This window comes from Crotalus tigris, unplaced genomic scaffold (assembly GCF_016545835.1).
Source record: "Crotalus tigris isolate CLP2741 ecotype Arizona unplaced genomic scaffold, ASM1654583v1 scf7180000019147.1630427, whole genome shotgun sequence".
Taxonomy (NCBI): Eukaryota; Metazoa; Chordata; class Lepidosauria; order Squamata; family Viperidae; genus Crotalus; species Crotalus tigris.
The window spans coordinates 1,220,034-1,247,341 of NW_024097401.1; the positions used below are offsets into that span (position 1 = coordinate 1,220,034).

A 27,308-nucleotide genomic window follows, 5' to 3' on the forward strand; every position below is an offset into this window, starting at 1 on the left:
TGCTCAGGCATGAAACCCTCTACCATTTCAGACAAATGGCTGTCCAGTCTCTTCTTAAAAACTTCCAGTGTTGGAGCATCCACCGCTTTTGGAGGCAGGTTGTTCCACTGGTTAATTGTTCTGTCAGGAACTTTCTCCTTAGTTCTAGGTTGCTTCTCTTCTTGATTAGTTTCCATCCGTTGCTTCTTCTCCTGCCTTCAGGCACTTTGGAGAATAGCTTGACTCCCTCTTCTTTGGGGCAGCCCCTGAGATATTGGCACACGGCTATCATGTCCCTCCTTGTCCTTCTCTTCATTAAACTAGACATACCCAATTCCAGCAACTGTTCCTTATATGCTTTAGCCTCCAGTCTCCTAATCATCTTTGTTGCTCTTCTCTGTACTCTTTCTAGAGTCTTTTTTACATTGTGGTGACCAAAACTGCATGCAGTATTCCAAGTGTGGCCTTACCAAGGCCTTGTAAAGTGGTATTAATACTTCATGTGATCTTGATTCTATCCCTCTGTTAATGCAGTCCAGCACTGTGTTGGCTTTTTTGGCAGCAGCAGCACACGGCTGGCTCATATTTAAATGATTGTCCACTACGACTCCAAGATAAATTTAATGATAAACTAAATGATAAATTTAAATAAATTTCAGAAGACTAGTGGACATACGATTAAAATTCCCACCAACTTATCCACTGGAGTGCACAGCTTGCTGTGGGGTGAAGCAGCTCTGAGCATTTCTGTCTGGAAGAAAACTTGGCAATAAAAAGAGCCACTTCGCCTGCCTGCCACTCATGGGCTGGCAGGGGAAGCGTGGGGAGAGAAGCAGGGTAGAGGGGATCGTTTGCTGCCAGTCCTCTGAGCTCACAGAGACTGAACAGGGGTCCTCAACCTTGTCAACTTTAAGACTTGTGGACTTCAACTCCCAGAATTCCTCAGCCAGCAAAGCCAGAGTTGAAGTCCACAAGTCTTAAAGTTGCCAAGGTTGAGAACCCCTGGAATAACAGGAGATCCCACTTCCTCCTCTCTCCCTGTCATGCCCAATAGCCGAGGTAACCAACCTTGGCTCTTTTATGACTCCTGGACTTCAACTCCCAGAATTCCTGAGCCAGCATGGCTTAGCTTGGAAACCTCTCCCTTTCCCCTCAACTTGGAATTCTGGGAGTTGAAGTCCACGCCTCATAAAAGAGCCAAGGTTGCCTACCCCTGGCCAATAGGAACGGGGCGGGAGCTCCTCTAACCTTATCTCAGCCCGACTTTTCAGACTGACCCCAACAACAATCGCTCGCCCCTCCCTTCCCAGCATTATATGCACGTTTCGAAAGCAGCGTTTGTTTGCTTCAAAAACTGCTGCAGATTCTCCTCTTTCCTAACAGATAGTTTCTCACTGTAGTCGCAGACTGAACTTAGAAGTGGAAGAGTTGTCCTGCTATTCTAATTTTCATATCTCTACGTTCTCCTCCCGCAGAGCATCCGGCGCGACGACTCCGCTTCTTCCGGCGGGCAAGATGGCGTCGGGGCGTGCGGTGCCGAGTGACTTGTTCCCGCTGGTGCTCGGCTTCTTGCGGGAGAACCATTTCGATAAGGCGGCGCGGGCTTTTGGGAAAGCGGCTGGAGTGGTGAGGCCAACGTGGCGGGCAGGCGCGTGCGTGGCCCTCCTGGAAGGGCATCTTCCGACGGGACTGCAGGGCAGGGAATCCCCGCCGCGGCTTCGGAAGTGCCCTGGGGAGGTCTGCGCGGCTATCCGAGTTGACTGGCAGGACCGGCCACGTGGATGTCGTCAGGGCAGGTGTTCCCATGGGGGAGAGCGGAAGAAGGGAGCCTGGAAGAGATTGTCCAGGCCAATTGCAGCCTTTAGGGAAGCTCAGATGAAACCTTATGAAAATAGCATTGCCGCACGTGGCATTTAAAAGAAACGCTGCTATTCAGCCTATCAGCTACTTGAAGGGAAATTCCTCTGGGTTTAGACTGCAGTGTTTCTCAACCTTGTCAATTTTAAGGCATGTGGACTTCAACTACCAGAATTCCACAGCCAGCAATGCTGGCTGTGGAATTCTGGGAGTTGAAGTCCACATGCCTTAAAATTGACAAGGTTGAGAAACACTGGTTTAGAGCGTTACACACCTTCGTTGTCCTTGTGTTATTGCTATCTCTTAGTGCTGCCCTTAGGTCAGTGGTAGGCAACCCTGGCTCTTTTATGACTCGCGGACTTTAAACTCCCAGAATTCCTGAGTCAGCTTCTTGTAGAAAACGTAAGAGACTTTTACGAATTCCAGAGGGTTTTAGCAGAGAGATTTATTTGCGCAGTTCAGAAGCAGTAACAACAAGCAATTCTGAACACCGAGGGCGGGTTCAAACTACAGTTTTATACTTTCCCTTTCTCAGGAACAAAGGAGCACACATAGAAATCTACATTGTAATACATTAGATTCATTTCTCACCTGCACACAATGAAGAATCTGCTACATACATTGTTTCCAAGTGCAATACGCATTTGGTTAGTCACAGATTGCTAACACAGCTTTATTCCAGTAATTATGCAGACACATCATTGTTTTAATGATTTTTCATTATTATTATTATTATTATTTCATATTATTCTATATTATTCTACCTTATGCTGATCCTGATGCTTTTAATTTAGTAAATCAAACAAATTATAAATGTGGTCTGTTTAGAACAGTGGTTCTCAACCTTTTTAATGCCGCGACCCCAACTGGTCGTAAGTCGAGGACTACTCAACCGGTCGTAAGTCGAGGACTACTCAACTGGTGTAGCACCGTTTGCAGAATGGGACTTTTGGCGGGCTCAGCAGGGCAGAGACAGCCTGGACAATTCCTATTGGCTTTTGGAAGCCAATAGAATTAGACTCTATTCAAGAGAGTCCATTCTATTGGCTTTTAAAAGCCAATAGAATAAAAGGGAGTAGCACAGCTAAGGAAAAGGGGAAAAAAATGGCGGACTGCATTGTTTGGCGACCCCCGTGAAATGGTCGTTCGACCCCAAATGGGGTCCCGACCCACAGGTTGAGAACCACTGGTTTAAAAGCACTTTATCAGGGCTTGAAAAACTGGTGGCCTTCATTATTTTATTGTTAAATGCACTACAGGTGGTCCTCAACTTACGATCATCATTGAGCCCAAAATTTCTGTGGCTGAGTGAGACATTTGTGAAATGGGTTTTGCTCATTTTATGACTTTTGCCTTATTTGTTAAGTGAATGATTGCAGTTGTTAAATTAGTAGCACGGTTGTTAAGTGCATCTGGCTTCCCCACTGATTTTGCTTTTCAGTAGGGGATCACATGACTCCGGGACACTGCAACCGTCATAAATGTGAGTCAGTTGTCAAACATCCGAATGTAAATCACATGACCGTGGAGCTACCACAACGGTCATAAGTGTGTAAAATGGTCACTTTTTCAAGTGCCATTGTAACTTCAAATGGTCTCTAAGTGAACTGTTGTAAGTCGAGAACCACCTGTATTTGTGCGGAGAATGCTTTATGTAACAGCTCTGTACTCATGACATAGGACGTTTGCAAGATGACAGGATTGTTACATGTATCTCTAACCTGAATTTTTCAGTCACTGTCAAAAATATGATTTACCTTAATTTTTTTTCAACCTTCATTTTCTTCATGATTCTCTTGTAGACTGAGCAAGATCCAAATGCTGCTTCTCTCCTTGATATCTTCAATTATTGGCTAAAGTAAGTGGCTTCTCTTCAGGGAAAAGGTTATATATTTCTGTTTGAAACAATTTAATTGGCTAGCTTAATTTTTAGTCAGTAGTTTGCCACGAGCTTTAAGTCTTTCTGCTGTGAATGTAGGTGAAACTAGTAATAATTGGCTGGAAGTTGGCAATAGTTTCTCACCAATCCTAGAAGACAGGGAACGTATGAAATTTGTTCTGAAACTTGTTTCTAATAGCAGACTCTCTGAAACCAGAGAACAAATTCAAGTGTGATTTACTCTGTTCGTTTTACAATTGGCAGCAAAAGTTGCCTCAACTTTCGCATCCCTTTGCAGCATCCCCATATTATATATGGCTACAGAAGGATGCCGCAGTTGGGGCAAGATCACTGCGCAGGAAGCAGTTACATGGAATAAAAGCTAGCAGGACATGGAACATATTATGGCTTGGGGTTTAACAGGTTTGTAGTTGAACCAAAATTTGGAATTATATGCCTCTTCGGGTTTTGACTACAACAAAGTCTTCCAGGACGAATAATCCCATTATCTTCTTTTCCTGCAACTGCTATGCTCCTAGCTTAGCCTCTGGCCTGCTTCTTTCCCCAGTTGTCTCAGCCTATTTTTTTTCTTATTTTTTTTTTCACTGATACACTGTGCTCCCAACCTACACCTTCCCCATTCCCAATGCTGTTTTTTTTCCTGCTGCTACCGTGCTTGAATTCAAATGCAACAGGCATAACCGGACCGGTCCATCTTCCTTGCTCTTGATTATCCCAGTTCCTTTTCTATCTTGGTATTGCTGCCTCTGCAACACGTATTTGGACCAAAAAAAAAAAAAATGTGGGTTCTGGGTCCAAACAAAACAATTGTCCAGGCAAGGGCAAGCTATGCTCTATTCACAAAATATTTTAGACATCTTTGTAGCTGAGTAAAATGCATTTGTTATGCTTAAACCCGTGGCCGTTTTTTTCCAGTGACTAAGGTTATAACAGCACTGAACAAATGGTGATTAGGAGAAGTCTCAGAGTTCCAGCCATCCCAGCAGTCATATGATCTGTGGGTTTGGCAACCAGTTTGAACTTATGACACAGCACCCTACAATCACATTTGTAATCTTCCCTAGAAAGTCAAGGGGGAGCCAGCCAGTAAAGTTGCAAGTAAGTTCCCTCTCACCCATATGCTGTCTTCCCCCTCTGTGCCTCATCATGGCACACCCACAGCACTCCTCCAACCCTCATTACACCCTCATGCAACTTCCATCCACTACATCTTTCATACATACCCTTGTATGTTCCCCCAATCTGCATCTCTCATATACCCCATTGCACCTACCTGACCCTTGCACGTCCCCCCTGATCTGGACTGTGCTCTTGCTTACCCTTGTGCACTCCCCATTTCTCCCCTCTTCTGAACCCTGTGCACCCTCCCCCTGTGGCATCTAGTGCACTCCCTTGCATCCTCCCAGACCTTCGCCACACCTCTTGCACACCCTTTTGTTTTCTCCCCCACCTGGCAGCAGTCACTTATCTATCTACTTGCTTGCAACTTCCTGCTAGCTTCCCCACTGTCTTTGGTTGAGAGAAGCCAGAAAAAAGTTGCCTCCCCAAACAGCCATGGGATCCAGTTAACTAATAATAACCTGGTTTATGCTTTACAGCTGCAATGTTTAGCGATGAAAATATTAGTCCCAATTGTTATAAATTGTGAAGTATCTGTATATAACCTCATGAGTTTATCTGCTAGTAGCTGTATGTTATAGACTAGAGGCACATATATTTGTAAAGAAATGAGACCTGCTTCATTTGTACTATATAAAGGTTGTGGGGATGTTTACTAGTAGTTGCATTTTATACTAAATTATTCTGTACTCCTTTAATATTAATAAACTTTGTTCTTCCAAAAAATATTCATTTTATAGATTAATAAGATACCAGCAGTAACTGCATTATCTCTGCAGGCATTATGAATGTTTGAGATGGGCCCTTTGATTACAAATTGAGATAGAAATGCTATAAATATAATCACAGCTTCTTGACTATAAATATTTAGATGAATGTTTTCATTTTCCCCCACCTTCTGTATTGGAGCATAAGATGGTCTCTTTTTTAGTCATTGGATATGCCCAGCTATGTTTACCATCGCACACTGGCTACATCATATGTCTCCAATATGGAATACGGAATAGCGATTCTTATACTTTCTCACCCATCATTCAGATCACCTATTGCCAAAAAACAGCGAGCATTGACCAATGAGTCTCCTGCAAAGAAGACAAAGAAAGAATCATTATCTAGGTACGAAAGTTCCAGTGAAAACGAAATTCCTCCAGTCAAAAAACAAGGTGAGGCTTGCTGGTTTATGTCTAGTGTAATCTTTCATGCTTGATTAAAAAGTATTTGCCCTCTTTGTAATCTTGAAGGCAATAGTACATTTTAATCTATTGCCTCAGTGATAACGGTTGTGTATAACAATTTATTTTTCAGAGTGGTTTGTTATATTACCGATAAAATGTCACATAAATTGATTCCCCTTTTGACTCAGAGAATGGTGTTTCAGCAGTAACCTAGCAGATACTTGTTTACCATTATGGACTTTTGAATGCATCCAAAAGTATTTATTTCAGTATACATAAATTCAGCTACAATTTCAGTTGAGAAATTGTAGATATCTTAGCTCAAAACCAGTTCTAGAAACGCAAGAGAATTTCTTGAGGTATGATACTTTGAGAAGCCATCATTAGCAGATCTGTTCAGATAAACTCCAGAACCCTAGGAAATAAAAAACCCTCAACGCCATTTGGTTGAAGCGATAGTTATTTTACTATCTCAAATTGTGACCTCCCAAATCCAATAGCCTATTTCTAACAACACCTAGTCTCATCCAAACTAAACAACAGGTAGCAAAATATAGCTTCAAATCTTTTCTTTTCTTCATATCTTTAATATCTTGTATTTAACTCATGCCTTTTTTCTTTGCCATACAAATTTAGACATATTCTTCTGCCACTGTTTAGATGGAACATACTGTATATTGTCATGTATTCTTGATTTATTGTAGATTAGTAGGTGCAGGGATTTATACTACGTTTTTATTTCATCTTTATTCTAAACTTTCCAGAATCTCTAGAGCTGAGCAGTTCTTTAGATTTACTTTTTATGATTTATGGTCCCAATCTTAGCTGTTCATTGTCATAGAACAGACATGTCAAACACAAGGCCCGGGAGCCGGATGCGGCCTGCGAAGTGGTTTCATGTGGCCCGCGAAGCCATCATGGAAACAGTGAGGGAACGGCCCCCACTGCCTTGGCCCCGGTCCAGGCTGCCCGGGAGCCAATGTACAATTTTGTGGTGGCCATCTATGCTGAAATGCATTCAATCTTAGCTCCACAAGGCTGCCTGGAAACAGCAAGGGACCGGCCCCTGCCGCATCAGCCCCGCCCCCTGGGTGCATGCTGGGGAGGTGTCACCCTTTGTGAGGAATGAAGAAATGCACCAACACCTGGAAGTGGCCAGCAAATGGCCCTCACCTACTTCACCTATCCGTCTTGATGGGCTCCGGCGGAGGGGTTTCAGCAGGCAGTGAGCCTCCTCCAGTGGACCATGCCTTGGCGCTTGCCCTGGTCCCACCCCCTTCTGCCAGAGACCCTCAGATCTATCCCACTCCTGCCCAGGCCCCCACAGGCACCCTTGACGTGAATGATGTAGAGCTGGCCACACCCACCCAGTAGGCCACACCCACTCCGTCCACACCCACCCAGTAGGCTGCACCCACCCTGGCCACATCCACCTGCCCCCTGAGGGCAACCACAATGCTGATGCGTCCCTCAGTGAAATTGAGTTTGACACCCCTGTCATAGAATATAGAAGCTGATCTTTAGTTTTTGAGTAATAGTTATCTATTACCGTAACTATTATTTTACATTCTAGCTGCAAAACCAGTGACTAAGCTCCCAGTATCACTAAAGGCAACTCCAGGCAGCTCTGACAGCAGCAGTACTGACACCAGCGATTCCACAGACTCTGAGCAAGAAAAGAAGAATCAAGCAAAGGTTTGTCTTTAATTTTCTCAATCCCTCTTCCACAGGGAAAACTTGTGGAGTTTGTTTATTTATCATCAGTGACCGCATTTAAAAACTCATCCAGAGGAAGTAAAATAAATTCAAAACGTAGAATCAAATAAGATGTATCGTGTTTTTCCAAAAGTAAGACCTACCCCGAAAATAAGCCCTAGCTTAATTTTTTTGTGGGGTGGGCCTAATATAAGCCCTACCCCCAAATAAGCCCTAGGGAGGGGTGGGGAAGGTAAAGCTGCCCCATGTAACCCACACCCGCTTGCCTTACCAGTAGGACTGCCGCAGCCAGGCCTCCCATGCCGTGACACTTGTCAAGCCACGTGGCTCGTCACACCAGTGCTGCCGCTCATGGCAGGACGTTGCACAGCGCTTCGGGCCATTGTTATTGCTCGCAGCAGAAGGCCGCATGGTGCTTCAGGCTGTTTCTTCTGCTCACGGCAAGAAACCGCACTGCACTTCAAGCCGTCTCTGCTGCTTGCAGCAGGACGCCACATGGTGCTTTGGGCTGTTGCTGCCGCTCGCGGCAAGAAGCCGCATGGCGCTTTGGGCCGTTGCCACTCGTGGCAAGAAGCCACACGGTGCTTCGGGCCATTTCTGCTCCTCGTGGGAGGATGTTGCGTAGCTCTTTGAGCCATTTCCGCTGCTCATGGCATGACACTGCATGGCGCTTCATGCCCTTACCATTGCTTGCGGCAGGACGCCACGTGGATTCCTGCCACCAGCGACGGCAGTGGCCCAAAGTACCATGCAGCATCCTGCCACGAGGAGCAGAAACGGCCCAAAGCACCATGCGGCCTCTTGCCATGAGTAGAGGCAACAGCGCAGTGCACCACCTCAGAGGTGCCCAAAAGGTTGGGGACTCCGCAGACCAGAGGGGACATGGTTTCGTGTGCTATCTGCATCCAGCAGATGGGACTTGTTTGCGCGGCCTGGTTGCTGGTATGCCGTGATCCAGTGCCAGTCCACGGACCGGGGGTTGGGGATCCCTGTGCCACATGGCTTCTGGCTGCAGGTGGCAGCAAGTGGCCACTGAAGAAGTCAAGCAGCGGCACGACAGGTGTCAGGGTGTGGGAGGCCTGGCTGGTCCTAAGGTCTGAAAAGAATACCTAGTGCCTCTTTTGGAGGCAAAAAAAAATATAAGACCAGGTCTTATTTTTGGGGAAACACAGTATGCACAGAATGCACAAATCATAAATCATAAAAATAATAATTAGCAGCTGCTTGGTCCAATTTCTCTGCTTAAAAAAAAAGATGCAATAAAGTAGCTCACCAATTCTGGTACAGCAGACAGCGCATCTAGACGTGACTTATTGCTTCAGTAGTTATAGCTGAGCATGTGCAATGATGATTTAGATAAGGAATGTTATTAAGTCTCCTTTCATCAGCTTCAAGGACAGAACTTTGTATTGTAGAAAAAAAAAATCATTTTTATTGGATATAGCAGAGGGATATCAAACTCGATTTCATGGAGGGCCGCATCAGCATTGTGGTTATCCTCAGGGGGCTGGGTGGGCATGGTGGGGGTGGTGACGGATGACTGGGTAGGCGTGGCCATCTCAACCTCACTTGCATTAGGTGTCTTAGGACCCGGGGGGGGGGCTGGGGGGATCAAGGGTTCTTCAGTGAAGGGGGTGGGACCGGGGCATGCGCTGGTGCCTGATCCATCGGAGGAGCCATCTAACTCTTGGGCTGCTTGGCCCCCTCCAGAAAGCAACGAAGGGGGCCCTGGGTAGCGGGTGCCCGGCCTGGGATCTTCAATTCCCAGAATTCCTGAGCCAGCCAGGCTGAGGGGAAAGGGAGAGGTTTCCGAGCTGAGCCATGCTGGCTCAGGAATTCTGGGAGTTGAAGTCCACGAGTCAGAAAAAAGCCAAGGTTGCCTACGTCTGGGCTAGGCCTAGGCCACTTTATGACTGGTGGACTTCAGCTCCCAGAATTACTGAGCCAGCATGGCTCCTCTTGGAAACCTCTCCCTTTCCCCTCAGTGTGGCTGGCTCAGGAATTCTGGGAGTTGAAGTCCACGAGTCATAAAAGAACCAAGGTTGCCTACCCCTGAGTCAGGGCCTCTCTTCCTCAGTGACACAGCTCTCCTAAAATAATAGATGCTGAGCGAGAAGAACAATAGTTTTAAACAAGTTGCACCCATCTGTTGTTGAAGCCTACTTCCATCCTAATTACATTGTATTGATTGACACTGATACTGACCTATCTTGATAGAAGGGAATAGTTCTCCAATCAACCGTCCAAAAAACAAAGCCCCAGAAGACATCTAAGAGTTCGGATTCAAGCAGCTCAGAAGATGAAACGCCAAAGCAACAACTACCAAAATCAGAAAGAGCCCCAAAAGTCACAAAACTGGCCTCTACATCAGGTAACGGCTAACTTCAAGTTATAAGTTTGTGAGTAATTCAAGTGATATATGAAAGAAGTAAAGGAGACATGAATGTATTTTGATAGAGATTTTTTATAGGTTTTAATAAAAGAAAATTTAGTCATGTTCTGGTATTGAAATGTGTGGAAGAAATCTTAAGAGCAGTGGTTCTCAACCTTTTTAATGCCGCGACCCCCCAACCGGTCATAAGTCGAGGACTATTCAACCAGTCGTAAGTCGAGGACTACTCAACTGGTGCAGCACCGTTTGCAGAATGGGACTTTTGGCGGGCTCAGCAGGGCAGAGGCAGCCTGGACAATTCCTATTGGCTTTTGAAAGCCAATAGAATTAGACTCTATTCAAGAGAGTCTATTCTATTGGCTTTCAAAAGCCAATAGAATAAAAGGGAGTAGCACAGCTAAGGAAAAGGGGGAGAAAATGGCGGACTGAGTTGTTTGGCGACTCCCATGAAATGGTCGTTCGACCCCAAATGGGATCCCGACCCACAGGTTGAGAACCACTGCTTAAGAGTGACAGAAAAATAATATAAATTGCTTATGACCCAGGTTTGCTGCAAATCTAGAGAAACAGCAATGCCCTCAGGCTGAAAATGGAATAATTAAAAAGATAAATTTGGAAGGGATCATTTAGTTTTGTTTGGTTTGTACGTTCAGTTCCTGCTCAGTGTATGAATCCATGTAATATACAAGAGCAAAGTTCTTACTGTTGTTTATTTCTTGTGCTTAATAAGTTGAATTAGTGTTTTACAGTGCTAATGATTCACATTTTTAACTATAGAAAATTGACTGATTTCCTTTGAACTTTGGTTGGTTTCACATGTTGCCAAGTAAACTTGGATGCTGTTTTTGGAAACATTTTTGTAAAGATATACAGGTAGCCCTCGAGTTATAAATGGAATGGAGCCTGCCCATTCCATTCGTAACTTGAGGATTCGTAAGAGTGAATCTCGCACCTCGGGTGCGATCGCTCCCTGCTTCCGCCCACACATTCGCTAATTGAATGCATGGGTGAATGCACGGGGGGGGGGGTTATCGCGTTTAAGTTGGAACAAGCACTAAGTGAATGCTCGTAACTTGGGGATTACCTGTATTACAAAGACATATTTGTAAAGGAGAGGGAGAACTGATAAAACTATATATTATATTTCAAGCTACTCTGGTTATCTGATGATTCAGTTTAATGGAAACATTTTAATCACAATTGGCAGCAAAACCTACCAAGCCGACGTCCAGAACTACCAATGGCAAAGCAGAGAGTAGCAGTAGTAGCAGCAGTGATGAGACGAATAGTGAGGATTCCAGCTCTGAAGAGAATCAGCCTGTCAAAGTAAGTGATGAGTCCTTGGTAGGACAACTAGTCATTATTTATTTTTGGTGAAGATAGAAAACTAAATATCTTTCTACTTGGAAAACTTGTCAAGTATGTAAACTGCCAATAGTTATTTGAAATTGCGGTGTCTTTAAATTGGCTAATATATAAATAAAAACTCCTACATTTCTAGGATGGCATTTTAATCGTCTATGTCATTGATGGCGAACCTATGGCACAGGTGCCAGAGGCGGCACTCAGCCCTCTCTGTGGGCACGCACACCGTCGCCCCAGTCCTAGGCCTCCAGCTGGGTTTTATAAAACCTTTTCACTTTAGGCCTCCACCACCGTGTACAAAAAAAAAAAAAGGTTCAATCAATCAGTCAATTTCAACTTCTCGTGGGAAAAAAAAAAGATCTCACACAGTTGGAATTGATTGATTGAACTTTTTAGTCCCACCCAGTCTGCTGTTACCACCACAGCCACGCCCACCCAATGGGCCACACCCAGCCAATGGGCCACACCCACCCGGCACCCGACAATGCATACGTGGGTTTTGGGTTGCAGTTTGGGCACTCGGTCTCTAAAAGGTTTGCCATCACTGACTTAGGTAGTACTTTGAGTTTCCATCAGCAGTTAATTGTGGCCTGTGAAGTTAATAGTAGTTAATAGCAGAGAACACTGTGCAAGAAAGTGAGATGTCTGCTTAATGGATTCTAAAATTAATCAGGCAGGCAGGAAGAGGAAATGGTTAGGATTAACCTAAAATTAATTTCAGCAGCAATTAAGGAAGAATTCTGAAAACACTCTTAGGCAACGGGGAACTGCTGATTCCTAATCTTATCGTGTACCCTGATGTCTTAACAGTTTTCCGTTTCTCTCTTTTGGCATTTGTATATAAGCAGTGCCTGACGGAATGATGATCATCTTCAAAATGGTATTTGTTCGATTGATGTTGGGGCATCTTCAGTTTTCATTTTGTTTTGTTTGTAAGGGTAAGCTGAAGAAACTTCCACAGCACAAAAACAACACTGCCCAGCCACTTCCAGTCAAAAACAAGCCTGGGAAGAAGAGCAGCAGTGAGTTTTCTTCTTCTTCTTCTGATGATGATGATTCAGAACATGAAAAACTAGCCCCAAAGCCCAAGCGTGGTGAGTTATTAAAAGAAGCTGGCTTCTTAATTTAGATGAAGATCTAGATCAGTACCGCTAGAAAGCTGGGGATTGGACAAAAGATAAAGAATACGTGCAAAAGTAAATGACATGAGTACCGTATTTTCTGGCGTATAAGATGACCCCCAACTTCGGAGCCGATTTGCATGCTTAGAAAGTCGTCTTATACGCCGGAAACTACCGTAATTTCCGGCGTATAAGAAGACTTGGCGTATAAGACGACCCCCGACTTTGGAGCTGATTTGCATGCTTTAGAAAGTCGTCTTATACGCCAGAAAATACGGTATATGTTAATTTCTGGCAATACATGTTCCCCTTTAAATATATAAACCAGATTTTATGAAAACCTGGATAAAAAGAATGAAAAGCTAGGAGCTTACCTGTTGCTGTACTGTTGTTGTTGTTTTCCTTAATATTCTCTTCTGCTTGCTCCGAGGAGGACCTCTGAGCAAGCAAAATAGTCTACAAGTAGTAGTAGAGAGCAATAAGCCAACAGCTCCAGCTCAACAACAAAGGGCTGCTGGCCAGCCACCTCCCCAACTGGCAGTTGCTGTTGCCCAGCCCTAGGCTTTCCCTTATGGAGTGGGGTAGCCACAACCGTATTAGGTTGCCCTGGGACCTCCGACCCCCCCGCCAATCAGGGTGACATTCGATGGCAGCCTGGGAAAACTGCCATTTTTGCTAAATTGGGTCTGGACACACCTAGATCGCTATCCAACAGTACCTAAAAATCAACTGAATATTGAATATTATGGATGTTAGAGATTAAAATTGGAATATTGTAATTAGAAATGTAAGAATTAGGTAAAATTTAAAAACAGGATATGGATATGTGTAAACAAAAAATAGATTGACAAATGTTTTAATCGAGCTTGCTATGGTTAGAAACTTACTAGTTTAAAAATGTTACATCAAATGTTAACAGGAAATAGAAAAGGAATTTTTGACAATGTAACCTGAGACATGTACTAAAAATGCTGTCACTGAACTATTGATTACCCGGTCACCATGTTGCTTTCTATGTGGATGTTAAATTGGAAAATTAATAAAATTTGTTATAAAAAAACCAACTTTGTTTTCTAAATTGTTTTTCATTTTCTGAAACAATGCATTGATAAATATAGATAAATGTGAACAATTTCATCGGTAGATATACTTTTTATATTTTATATTGCTACATTCCGCATGTGTGTGTGCAGGTAGGTGTAATACATACAAATGCACACACGTATAGGATGTAGCAATTGACAGGCTAATCCCAAATTGTTTTTTCCAGAGAAAATGTTAGAAAATGGGCTCAAGAATGTACAGAGGTCATTCCTCAAATGAATAAGAAAGTGTTTAGAAGAGAATGGCAGCTAATTGGAACATATAATGAAATTTATGTAATGATATCACCTACGAGATCTATGAGACCTAACCTGGTTTATCCTATATATGTTTGTGTGTGTGGGGCTGACCTTCTCTCCCTCCCTCCCTGCTGTCTGTCATCGTAGGAGAGTACTCTGCTGTGCCACCCCCTTTAGCCATAGAAGCAACGAAAGGCAAAGCACACCCCACTAAAAAGACCTCTAAGAAGAAGGGAGAAGATAGTAAGAAAAAAGAGCAAGCAAAGAAACCGTCAAGTAAGTTTCACAAATGACTTGTACACAAAGCTGAGTAGATGTGCATATTTAAAGAGATCCTTTCAGATATATTCTTCTTGGTTTTTGACAAGAGTTTAACGTATGGGAGAGAACTATAGTCCTACGGTAAATAAGTTCTTTTTAATGAAGAAAATTTTCCTTCATTTATAGAAGGAATTTCAAATATAGGAAAGGATGCGCTGTTGTCCATCAGACAGACAGAAGGAAACATCCCATCCCTGCGATTGATGTAAGGAAGAAGAAAGGTTTTTTAGGCTCAGGAAAACGATTATCAGACAATATCTGACAGACTCAGTTTGGAATGCTTGCATATACCCTAAATACCTTTTTCCCGAAAGTAAGGCCTACCCCGAAAATAAGCCTGAGCTTGATTTTTGGGGGGTGGGCCTAATATAAGCCCTTCCCCGAAAATAAGCCCTAGTTTTGGGGCAAAGCACACACTTAAAAATCAAGCTAGGGTAGGGGTGGGGTATGGATCTGCCCTATGCGCCTCACTTATCTCACAGCCATGCCTTCCCTCACTGGCCCACTTCTGAGGTGTCTTTTGCAGCCAGGCCTGCATTTCTCAGCCAGGCCTTTCTAGAAGGCCCCTACAGCCGAGAACTGAGCTATAGATTCTATCCATAGCTTGGTTCTGCAAGACTTTTGCAGTCGAGGACCAAGCTCGGCACTCGGCAACATAGGCCTTCCAGAAAGGCCTGACTACAAAATGCAGGCCGGAATGCAGCTGAAGAATGAAGCTGCTCCTTTAGCCCCAGAAGAAGTGGACCGGCTGGGCTGGGCTGTCTGTGCCAGAGGTGAATAAGACAACCCCCGAAAACAAGATCTGTGCCTCTTTTGGAGGCAATAATAACAATAATAATAATAATCAACAATTGTCGATAAAAAAGACAAAAAGTCTGGATAGTGGACGTGGCTGTGCCTGGAGACAGCAGAATAGACGAGAAAGAGCTGGAGAAGGTGACAAAATACAAAGACCTACAAATAGAAATAGAAAGACTGTGGCAAAAGCAAGCAAGGGTAGTACCAATAGTAATAGGCTCCTTGGGTGCAATCCCAAAACAACTGGAGCACCACTTGAACACCATTGGCATTGACAAATTTGCCATTAGTCAATTGCAAAAGGCGGCCTTACTAGGAACTTCCATCCTGCGACGATACCTGTAATACCATCAAACATCCACATCTGTCTATCCCAGGTCCTTGGGAAGGACTCGATAGGTAGACAAAAATGCCAAATCCAGTTTGAACATCTGGTTGACTGTGCGATGATCAATAATAATAATAATAATAATACCCAGTCTTATTTTCAGGGAAACACGGGTATGTCATTTATTAGCCATTTGCAGGTTGAGATTGGGCATTAGTAAGGCAAAGAAATATCATGGTTAACACGGGTCTGGGCAGGGGTCTTGGTTATTAAGTTGGCTGATTTGGGCAGTTCCATGCACTATGTCAGAAGACATTGTAGGGTAATTGAAGCAGTTAGACCACCTCAAGTCAGGTCTCCCAAACCAACCTTCATCAGTCAGGAATTGGAATTTCCAAATCACAATTGCAGGCTATTAATCATGTTCTGACTGCCCTCATTTGGCTGAGGTTTGCTTTTGACTTAGCAAGTGGTGAGAACAGTGCCTTTGTGGTGTGCAAATCATGGGTTTACACTGCATTACTATAAATGTATCTCCGTGTTTTTCTTTTTTGTGTATCTGAATTTCCCCCAAGTCATTTTTGCCACAACATGACAATATACATTGTCAAAAGTATGGTAGGTTATTAAAACAAGCTTTTAATATTTAATGCATCTCTCAAAATAAAAATCTGTTTATTATTTACAGTTATTTATGCGTCCTGCAGCCCTCAGCCATTGGGAGAAATTCACCTGCAATAACATTCTCTATTTTTGTTTAATGTTTGAACTAAGCCACCATGGTTTAATTCAACAGATCATAGTTAAAGTAGGCTTAACACCCTTTGTGAATCCAATCTTCTTCTCTTATCATCTCATGCAAAAGAGACAAATTCTCATCAGGGTCATCTTTCTGGATGGATAATGTTTGTATAATTTAATTAGTATATATTTTCATCTATTTTATCAATTTTCACGTCTGGATTGGTACATTGTTAATGGTCATAAAAAGATATTTTGCATTAACAACACATGGACCTTAAATGTTATAGTAAACGTAGCATAAACAGTACAGATAGTTTTTATTCAATCTATAAAAAACTATTTGCAGTTATTTCTGCTGAAGACAACTATAGTTTTAGATTGCAGTAATAGATGTAGATGTTCCTACATGATCCCAGCTTGACAGCATATTTATAAGCTATTATCTTGGAATTGTCACAGGGAATATAGTAAAACCTTTATATATTTTTGTCTCAAGCTGAAGGGTCTGTGGTTAAAAAAGCATCTGCCTCCAAATCTCTTCCTGTTCATATCCAAAAAGGACATAATTCTTCGGAGAGTGATTCAGGTGAGTACCCTGACATGTAATATGTGATCTCTCTTTTTAGGGAGTTATATCGTGCTGAATGTTACAAGTCAGGGCTTTTCAACCTTTTCACCCATTGTACCACTTTTAATATATGGCAACATTCAAGTATCAGTCGCCTAGCAAGGTGTCAAAATTTGACCCCCCCCCAAAAAAGGGAAAAAAAGTGATGAAGTACAGGTAGTCCTCGACTTACAACAGTTCGCTTAGTGACTGTTCGAAGTTACAATGGCACTGAAAAAAGTGCCCCTCAAGGCACAGCCGAGCAAGACACCTGTCTGCCCACCCAGCGGCGCTCTTCCTCCTGTCCGAGGTGTCCATTGTTGTGAGCATTTCTGTTGAGGATTGGCAGCAGGGGTGGGGTGGGGGGTGTTTGCTTTTTATTCCCCCCGTCTGCTGGGTGGTTGCAGCAGGTTTTGGTCACTTCACATGACCCTGGGACACTGTGACTGTCATAAATATGAATCAGTTGCCAAGCATCTGAATGTAAATCACAAGACCCTGAAGATGCTGCAACATTCCAGCTGATCGGCGCTTCTTCTGGCCTCACCAGAAGCGGCAGGATCAGCGCCGAGCTCCAGCTGGAGCCTGTCGCTGATCCTGGGCTTCCGCTGAGCCCTGACAGCCCTGCAGCTCCAGCCGTCTCTCGCTCAGGCTTGTGCGGTGCTGCCACCGGTTCAGCTCATTCCCCTCCCCCACTACCCCTTTTCTAGGATGGTCACGTACTACCTGCCAGATGCCAATGTACACAGATGGTACCCGTACCACTGGTTGAAAAGCCCTGTTATAAACAACCAAATACAAAATGCTGTCAGTACTATATAATCTACCAGCATTTTTGAGGAAAAATTAAATGTGCCAGTACAAATGAAAGCTGTGTGTGTTTTATTTAGATTCTAGCTCTGAAGAAGAAGAAAAGAAAGTTTTGGTCAAATGCTCTGCCAAAGCCATTTCAGCAAACGGTGCTGCTAAATCCGTTCCATCCAAGAAAGCGAGCAGCTCCTCTGATTCCTCAGGTACCGTGGATAATGTGGTAAATCAGTTGTTTTCTGTTTTATTATCTTGTATTATTTCATTGAAGAGCAGGTATTTTGTTCAACCTTCAGTTGCTTATTGACAGAAATACAACACAAAAAATCTACAATAATATTTCTCTTACATGACATGCTTGCACTACCAAAATTTAAATTTAAAATACATCTGTTATGATTCCGTGCCAGCCTGTGATCCGAGTAGTTGAATCTGGGGAATCAGAGGGGGGGGGGGCTAGAGAGCCATCAGAGTCGGAAGGAGGCTCTGATGAGCTGCAGGACTTACAGACTGATAAGGAGGCTGGTCTTTCCACTCGTGATCGAGCTGAGAGCCAGCTGTCCTGGGAAGCTGAGTCAGACTCGGAGGAAGCACAGCTGGAAGACCTCAGAGACGCTCGTAAACGTAGGCAAGTCACATGAGTAGGACAGAGGGAGGCAATGGGGCAACTCCAGGGGAAGAGGAGAAAGCAATGAGAAGCCATGCCTTGGGGGCTGCGTAACAAAAAGGGAATGTGTAGGCAGGGCTGGTTGCTGGAGGTAACCGTTTGCAAAGGACTTCAGAGTCGAGAGATCATGATCTGTTTATTTTGCTTGTGAGTTATTTCCTGTTTGACTCGTGCTCCGTGTTGCTTTCGGACAAGGTCTCCATTGGAAAAGTGTTCTCTTGCTTTATGTTTTCTGGGGCAATTATCAAATAAAAAGGGGTTTATTTTCCAGTGTACTGTTAAAAGAGGGGTTGTCTTTGTGAAATAACAAGGACGTACGTAGGCTGGGACAGAACAACATCATAAGTAAGCAATAAAGAATTATGAATTGTTAAAACAAGGTACTTAGGTAGAGGTTTGTCCTCCGAGCTTGCTGTTTGTTCCCAGATGTTTCATTATCAAATTATGTAACATCTTTGGGGGGGGGGGAAGTGGCTTGTTCATTTTTATAGGTCCTGAGTGGTCAGTTATCTTGTGACTGGTTGAATCATAAGACTGATTGAGTCACAAGACAGAATCACAAGATTGGTCTGGCCTTGTGACTTCTGACTGGTTGCTGTGAGGTATGAAATTCTACTGATGAGGGGTTGATTGATCCTGTCGTCAGTTGGTGGTTCGGATGGTCTGCTTACTTATTGGTTCATATACTGGTTCTAAGTCAATAGGTTTGTTGATGGATCCGTTAGTACAGTGTTTCCCAAACTTGACAATTTTAAGGCATGAGGACTTCAACTCCCAGAATTCCACAGCCAGCAACGCTGGCTGTGGAATTCTGGGAGTTGAAGTCCACATGCCTTAAAATTGTCAAGTTTGGGAAACACTGCATTAGTAGAATGCCAGGCTTTGAAAAACTCATGTGCCTGAAGGGTTTTGGCGTGGTCAATAACTTCAGCTTTGTCCCAATCAAAACAGGTATTGCTTGTTGTCTGTGTGACTGGCGATTAGAGACTTTATGTCATGATATTTAACACCCAGCTGGCGTTCATGGATTCTGGGTTTTAACTGTCATCTTGTCTGCCCAACACAGAACTGGTTGCAATCGTTGCAACTGATTCTGTATATTATATTGGTGCTGTCTTCCTTCCGTGTTCTGATTTTGATCTTGATAAGTTCCTGTCTGAGTGTAAATGTGGGTTTGTGGGCTATTGTTATTCCTAGGAGTTGCGGTAGCCTGGCAGCCACTTCTGATGTGCCTTTGATGTATACGACAGGACCTGTTTCTGTGCTGCGCTTTTCTATGTGGCTTTCTGGGGTTTGGATGTTCTACATCGCAGTATGAAATTCCTGGCCGTTGTGGAGAAAAACACTGAAGAGGTATTTCTCCTCTGCTTCTTAGGGATTTGGTGCTGTAGTGTGTTCTGGCTCTCTTGAAGAGGGTCTGGACACAGTTTCTTTTATGTGTTGTAGGGTTGAGAATTTGGTTCATGTGTGTGGATTTCTGGTGTACACAGCTTATCATTTCCCCTTTCTTATGTCTCTTTATGTCCATGTTGAGGAAGCAGAGATGTTCATTCTTTTCTTCCTTGCATATAAAGCTGATGCCAGTGAACATGTTGTTGAGCAGGCAATATGTGTCTCCTAGTTTGGATCGTTTGACGATTGATGAATGTGTCGTCCATGTAGCGGACCCAAAGTGTAGGTTGGATGGTTGGCAGGACAGCGCATTCGAATTTCTGCAAGACTGCCTCTGCAATCTGGCCGGATATGGGTGATCCCATGGGTGTGCCTTGTATCTGCTTGTAGATCTTACCATTATACCTGACCTGTGTTGTCAGGCACACCTGTAGACAGGAGTGTTTTCTGGGGACGTTTTTGTCTTCTGTGAGCAGGTTGTGGATGTTTACTTGGCCAGGTTGATGTTGATGGAGGTGAATAGAGCAGTGGCATTGAAAGAGGCTATCATTTCTTCAGCGTTTATTTTGATGTTTTTGATTAGTTGAAGGAATTGTTCATATTCACGGGAAAGCATTGAGCTATCAATCGAGGTGGCAAAGTTTTCTTTGTAGTGGTTTCGCTAATTTGTAGGTCAGTGCTTCAGGGAGTGCTGCGATGTCTTTGTACACTTTGGGGAGTCTGTAGAACTTTGGTATCATAGAGTCCTGTAGTTGTAGGTATTTCTTTATGTGGAAGTTATTTGCTTTGTTTTTTCCATCTTCATCAAGGTGCTTTATATTTTGTTTTCCAATTGTTTCGTGAGGATAGTTTGATAGGTGCTGGTGTCATGTAGTAGGTCCTTGGTTTTGTTGACATAGTCAGTTTTGTCTATTACGATGGTGAGTCTGTCTTTGTCCGCTGGCAGGTTTTTCAGGTTTTTAGTGCTTGCCTTTCCTGTTGGTGGAGGGTCCTGTTGTGTCTGTTCCTCTGTCTGATGTCTTCCTGCGTCTCGTGATCGAAGTTGTTGGTTTTTAGCATGGATTCTAGGTTAGCTAGGAAGTCGACCAGGTCCGCGTTTTTGTGATTGAAATTGAGGCCATGTGTGAGTACGGCTTTTTCCTCTTTTGATAGCAATCTGTTGCATAGGTTCTTGATCCATGTGTCAGAGTTGTCGTCTTGTGCTATGGGGTGATCTTGGCATGTTTCTTTTGCAGGTTGTCGCGGTTTGGGGTCTGGAGGGTTGGTTTTGTTCAGGGTAGGCCACCTTGGCTCTTTTATGACTTGTGGACTTCAACTCCCAGAATTCCTGAGCCAGCCATGCTGAGGGGAAAGGGAGAGGTTTCCAAGCTGAGCCATGCTGGCTCATGAATTCTGGGAGTTGAAGTCCACAAGTCATAAAGGGGCCAAAGTTTCCCCCTGCTGGCTCAGGATTTCTGGGAGTTGAAGTCCACGAGTCATAAAAGAGCCAAGGTTGGATATTCTATTGATGGCATGTTCTAACTTGTCTGCGAGATCTTGTCTAATTGTGGTGAGGCATTTGGATTTGGTTTGTTGATGGTGCATTGGTATTTTATTAGGCAGTAGTGTATGTCAGTGATCATGAACTTGAGCATTTTGCATCCAGGTTCCATGCTTCTGGGTGGTTAATGAGTGGTCTGTAATGCACGCTTTTTGGCAGCGATTTCTTGCAGAGATATTTGTTGAGGAAGCGTAGTAGTTTGTGGGTCGACAATTGTCTCATGGCGAAAGTCTCCCAGTGGTGAGCAAGTTTAAGGGGTTTTTGCCCGTGCAGTTTAGAAATTGTAGAGAATATTCGTAGTTCAGGTTGTAGATTTTGGCCGAGGTTTGTCCTCCAAGCTTTCTACCAATAGGTCCATCAGTAAACACATCGACTTAGAACAGGGCTTTTCAACCGGTGGTACGCGTACCACTGGTGGTACATCGGCACCTGGCAGGTGGTACACTTACGATGGGTTGAAAAGTATAGTATAAGAAAAAGTATAAAAGTGTAAAAGACCGGTTCTTACTTTCGGGGAAACACGGTACTTAATTGCTGTCAACAATTTCTCTACTGTCCTGAAGCCCAGAAATAAAACACCTGCTTTCCTTCTGAAAGGTAGGAAGGAATCCGTTTTTTAGATCAGATGCATGTGACTTATTTGGGTTTTCATACTCCAAATTAGTCAAAGATGCTTATATTCTTGTAACCATCTTCTTTTCTAGACGCCCTCACCTGAAAAAATAATCAGGTACTGTGCTTGATTTTCTCTATGTTCAAAATACTGAGATTGTACTTTTGACAGTATCAGTTTATTGTTCTGAACCTGCACTTTCCTCCACCAAAAAATATCTAAACTTTAAAAATACTGAGGATAAGATGCAGCGCAATCAGATTAGTTTGTCTCTTGCTGTTTTTTCTTCCTAGATTCTGATAGTTCTGACAGTGTTCCTGAGAAATGCGCAGTTAAGACAAGCATAAAGAAAGGGAAAAAACCTCCCGCAGTGCCAGCAAAGAAAGTGGAAAGTATCGTTCAAGATAAGACTGTTCATAAAAAAAAAGGCACAAAGGCTGTCAAAACAGCGCCCAAATCCAGCACCCCTGTCTCTAAACCAAAGAGTTCTGAGTCAAGCAGCTCAAGCAGTGAAGAAGAGACTCAGCCAACCCAGAAAGCAGCTAGCAAACTCTCAGGGCCTAGCAGTTTGGTCAACAGCAAGCAAAGCCCAGCTGAGAGCAGAACCTCTTCCGAGAGTTCCTCTGATGAACAGTTTAAAGTATCTGAACGAAGAGAAAGAAAGAGAGAACAAAATAATTGCAAAGCAGCAAAAAAAGCGCTAAAACCCTCAGCCAACTTGGTGGGCAAAACACCTGCATCAAAGACTTCAACATCTGAAGCGCTGAATACGGCAAACAGTAGTAGTTCTGATGAAGAGGCCACAAAAGAAGGTTAGTCATTTTTCATGCGGGAGGTATTAAGTAGAATGGAGCTAGTTTGGAAATAACACTTGAGTCAAATACCATAAAATAAAGGGGAAAAAATGTGATGGAATGTGCACCTGGAGAATCAGTGGGTAAGAGTTTTGTCAACATAGAGCAGACATGTCAAACACAAGGCCCAGGGGCTGGATGCGGCCCGCGAAGTGGTTTCATGTGGCCCGTGAAGCCATCCTGGAAACAGTGAGGGAACGGCCTCTACTGCCTTGGCCCTGGTCCAGGCCGGCCGGGAGCCAATGTACAATTTTGTGGTGGCCATCTATGCTGAAATGCATTCAGTCTTAGCTCCACAAGGCCGTCTGGAAACTGCAAGGAACCAACCCCTGCTGCGTAGGCCCCATCCCCTGGGTGCATGCTGGGGAGGTGTCACCCTTTTGTGAGGAATGAAGAAATGCACCATCGTCTGGAAGTGGCCAGCAAATGGCCTTCACCTACTTCACATATCCGGCTTGATGGGCTCTGCCCTGGTCCCGCCCCCTTTTGCCAGAGACCCTCAGATCTGTCCCACTCCTGCCCAGGCCCCCACAGGCACCCTTGATGCAAATGATGTAGAGTTGGCCACGCCCACCCAGTAGGCCACACCTACTCCATCCACGCCCACCCAGTAGGTCGCATCCCCCCTGGCCACACACCCCCGGCCCCCCGAGGGCAACCACAATGCTGATGTGGCCCTCAATGAAATTGAGTTTGACACCCCTGACATATAGCTTTCCCAGAGAGAGGCATGGAAGTCCAAAACTGGATGGGTAGAAGGGAAGAGGGTCAGGGTAATCACACCTAGAATCTCTCAAAATGGATCTAGTAGATTAGAAGGTTATAGCTTTAGTATGGCAAGCTTCTGCTTGTTAGGGGTAAGCAGTTGAAGGATTGGACTCATTTGGATTTTGCTGTGTCATCTTTGGGCTTGATTTAATATGATAGGTGAACATCATCCCTGTCTGTCAAAGAAGACTTTTTGTAGTAGCTCACAGCATGCCACAGCATCATTTTAAGCATAGCTTAATCATGCTTTGGCTTAGACAGCATCAAGTTATAAACCATACTGAATTATTTTGCTTAGCATGTTGTATGCATCCAGACATTGGGTGAATCAGTTCCTACTGATCAGAGATATTTTAAATAACCATATCATACCTGAATTTATAGCACGAATGAAACTCTTTCTTTCCTGCCCCACTTAACCTGTTTATTGATTAGACTGCTACTTATTTAGGATGAGATGATCTTGTAGAAGCTTACTCTTCCTGTAAAATGTAGCAGGCTTATCCCCAAAAAAGCGGAAAAGGAAAAATGAACAAGAGTTGGAGACACCGGATATCAAGAAGATGAAAGCCAGAAGTCCTCATACATTCCCAAAATCAAAGCAGGTAAGGATTGAGAAAAAGAACTTTATGATTTTACTTTATTAAACTTATTGGCCGCCCATCTTACTACAGGTAACTCTTTCCTTCATAACTGCAAAAGCTGAATCTGAATTGTGTTTCACATGATTTTTTTGAAAGGAGGTGAGATATTATGAAATGGTCATGGGTGATCTTATGTTAGTTCTCATGTTTGGAGACTAAAAACAATTTCTCAGCTAGAGAAACTCCTAAATTGCCATTTTGAAGGATTTGGCCAGAAATCAGATATATCATAGGTGAGTAATCCTCAAGTTACAATTTCAGTTGGGACGGGATTGCTGTTGCTAAGTGATGAGGCTTTGAAGCATGACATCATGTGACAATATCATTTAGGGATGTCTTGCAGTCCCACTTATCACAATCCAAGATGCATGAGTTATTAAGTGGAGGGAACCCAGGTAATTAATAATGGGGGGGGAGGCTCAACACAGGCCACACGTGAGTTTGGGGGAGGAGATACTCGATGCTGAGCATAGAGTGCATGTGATTACAAGGAGGCCAAGAAAAAAAAGCCACTGGGTTGCACGCATTCTTGTATCCAAGTGCAGAGAGGCCCAGGAAAGGTGTGGAATGAGTGCAATTGCAGGGAGACTGTGGAAAGACGATGCAGGGTACATGAGTGTGTGTGGGAGAGATTGCAGGGAAGCCAAGTAAAGCGGGCACATGGGATATGTGCATGTGTGCGCCATGGAAATAGGATGTGGGTTGTGTGCATCTTCTTCTTCTTGTGCCATATCTGTTATCAGATGTTGGCGATCATGTTGGCGATCCTGTTTTTATCAGCAGCCGCACGAAAAAGTGCTGCTGAGTTTTGTCCAAACCAGTCCCTTAGATTTTGAAGCCACGATGTTCTTCTTCTGCCTGGACCTCGTTTGCCTTCAATCTTTCCCTGGAGGATTAACTGGAGTATGCCGTATTTTTCTGGGTGTCGCATCACATGCCCGAAATATTCTAATTTTCATTTTTTAATTGTTGGCTTATCACCTCATTTCTGATCTTGTCCACCCAGCTTCTACGTAACAGCTGCCTACAAATCCACATTTCAAATGCTTCTAGTCTCTTCAGGTGGCCTTCTGTCAGGGACCAACTCTCTACTCCACAGAGCAGGATAGAAAAAAATATAGCATCTGACACGCCTGATTTTCAGTTTTAGGCTTATGTCGTGACTGCAGAAGACCTTTTTCATTCTGAAGAATGCTGTTCGATCTTTCTCTATCCTCGTCTTTACTTCAGTGGTCATGTCCCAGCTTTCATGTAGATGTTGTGTGCATGCATGGATGTAATTGCAAGGAGGCCGGGGGGGGGGGGGAAAGAGTGTGGGTTGTGTGCAAGTGAAGTGGGCAAGGAGAGCCACAATGCCTGTGTGTGAAGAAAAGTTGGGTAGGCACTTAGCCCAATGGCTTTGAACTTCCTTTGCTGGCTTCCTATTGACTTTGCCTTTGCTTGGAGAAAGCCAGCAGGGAAGGGCATGGATTGTGATCCTGGGATGCCACAGTTGACCGTAAGGGCAGGGTTGTTTTGTTCATGTGACCATGGGGATGCTGAAGTGGCAAGAACTTTGAGGACTGGTCATAAATCCCTTTTGTTTAGCAACCACCCCCTCAGTAGAATGACAAATCCATATGAAAAACAGAATGGTGACGTCATGAGGACTATCTGTATCTCTTTTTCTTCTGCAGCAATCCAGTCCTTTTCGCAGAATAAGATCAGAAGAAATAGAAATAGATATGCGAGTAGCAAACAATTCCTTCGATGCCAAGGTAGGGATAAGCATTCTTCATGTAATACTCTCTACAAAATAGATATTACCTGGACAACCTATAACAAAATTGAAGTATTTGCCATTTGTTTGTTTGTTTGTTTTTTTGTGAAGTATACTCATAGACTCTGGACAGCTTACAAATGCAAAGTGGTTAAAAACCATTTATGCTCAATGTTTTGTGACTAATGATCATCAATTTTCTCATCTTTCCCAGAAAGGAGCTATGGGTGACTGGGGTGAAAAAGCAAATGATGTTCTGAGATTTACAAAAGGTAAATCCTTCCGACATGAGAAGACGAAGAAGAAAAGGGGAAGTTATTGTGGTGGCACTATCTCTACACAGATAAACTCCATCAAATTTGAAAGTGATTAAACTTTGGAAGGGGATTCCAATTAAACTCAAAAGTTTCTAACTTTGCATCATTTTATGTTACAGCACACCTGATAAGGTGATAAATAAACATACCTTATTTTTAATTCTTATTCTTCCTCTGATGCTCATATATATGGCAGGGATCAGCCGTCTCTTGCTGTAAGCGTCTGCCTCCACTAGGTCTCCCAAGAAAGCTGAACTCTTGAAACAGGCATTGTTTCAAAAGGAAATTTTATTGAGAGTTAATGATAGCACTAGAACAGGGGTCGGCAACCTTAAACACTCAAAGAGCCACTTGGACCCGTTTCCCAGAAAAAACACTGGGAGCCGCAAAACTTGTGCGTGCACAAGGGGGGGGGAGCTTGAAGAGTTTAATTAAAAAGAAATAGAGGCTGCTGTGCATGAGTTCTCTCTCTTTTTCTGTCCCTCCCTCCCTCTCTTTGTCTCCCTCTTTCTCTCCCCCTCTCCGATCTTCTGCTCACCTGGCAAGCTGGTTTCATGCTGTTCTCCGACAAGCTGACACACATTCTTATTGGGCTGACTCTCACCTGCCCTTGGTCTGCCAGTCCTCTTCCCCCACTGTGTGTGTGTGTGTGTGTGTGTGTGTGTGAGAGAGAGAGAGAGAGAGAGCGAGCTGCTGCTTCCTGCTTCGACGCAGCAAAGGCAGGAGCCCCGCCCAATAAGCTTGTCAGCTTGTCCGAGAACAGCGTGAGGCCACTCTTTTACACACACACACACACACACACAGAGAGAGAGAGAGAGAGAGAGAGAGAGAGAAAGAGAGAGAGAGAGAGAAGTGCAAATGCCTCCCTCTCTCTCTCTCTCTCTCTCTCTCTGCAAATGATGGAGGAGGCTGGGAGCCACAGGAGAAGGCTCAAAGAGCCACTTGTGGCTCCAGAGCCGTGGGTTGCCGGCCCATGCACTAGAACAAAGCAACGTCTGAAGATTCCACGTGCGGAAGGTTACATCAAAATGCCCATTCATGGCTCCTCCCCCCAGTGTCCAACAGTCTGTTTGAATTCCAGCCGATCCATAGGTGCTATGATGTTTGAGAACCTGCAATTTAGTGTTCATCTCAAGTTCTCTCTCAGTTTCGGTTCCCAACGGTCCCAGGCTCCACTGTCTG

At 43.9% G+C, this 27,308-nt stretch overlaps 1 protein-coding gene across 1 annotated transcript; it reads left to right on the forward strand.

Annotated features, from left to right (window-relative positions):
- The first annotated feature begins 1,451 nt into the window (after positions 1-1,451).
- On the forward strand, positions 1,452-26,292 carry NOLC1 (nucleolar and coiled-body phosphoprotein 1). Its single transcript, XM_039360003.1, has 14 exons — positions 1,452-1,605; positions 3,639-3,694; positions 5,894-6,018; positions 7,604-7,725; positions 9,964-10,117; positions 11,346-11,464; positions 12,441-12,597; positions 14,115-14,243; positions 16,655-16,744; positions 17,656-17,778; positions 22,078-22,596; positions 23,902-24,011; positions 25,727-25,807; positions 26,024-26,292. The coding sequence occupies exons 1-14, from the start codon at positions 1,495-1,497 to the stop codon at positions 26,180-26,182; spliced, it is 2,055 nt and encodes a 684-aa protein (XP_039215937.1). The 5' UTR covers positions 1,452-1,494; the 3' UTR covers positions 26,183-26,292.
- Positions 26,293-27,308: the final 1,016 nt, after the last annotated feature.

Bases quoted from the DNA above. Each gene is read 5' to 3' on its own strand.
- NOLC1 (XM_039360003.1), top strand. From the start codon at position 1,495: ATGGCGTCGGGGCGTGCGGTGCCGAGTGACTTGTTCCCGCTGGTGCTC. The intron at 11,465-12,440 runs GTAAGTGATGAG...TTTGTTTGTAAG, and splicing joins AAGAGAATCAGCCTGTCAAA to GGTAAGCTGAAGAAACTTCC. The intron at 14,244-16,654 runs GTAAGTTTCACA...TTTTGTCTCAAG, and splicing joins GCAAGCAAAGAAACCGTCAA to CTGAAGGGTCTGTGGTTAAA.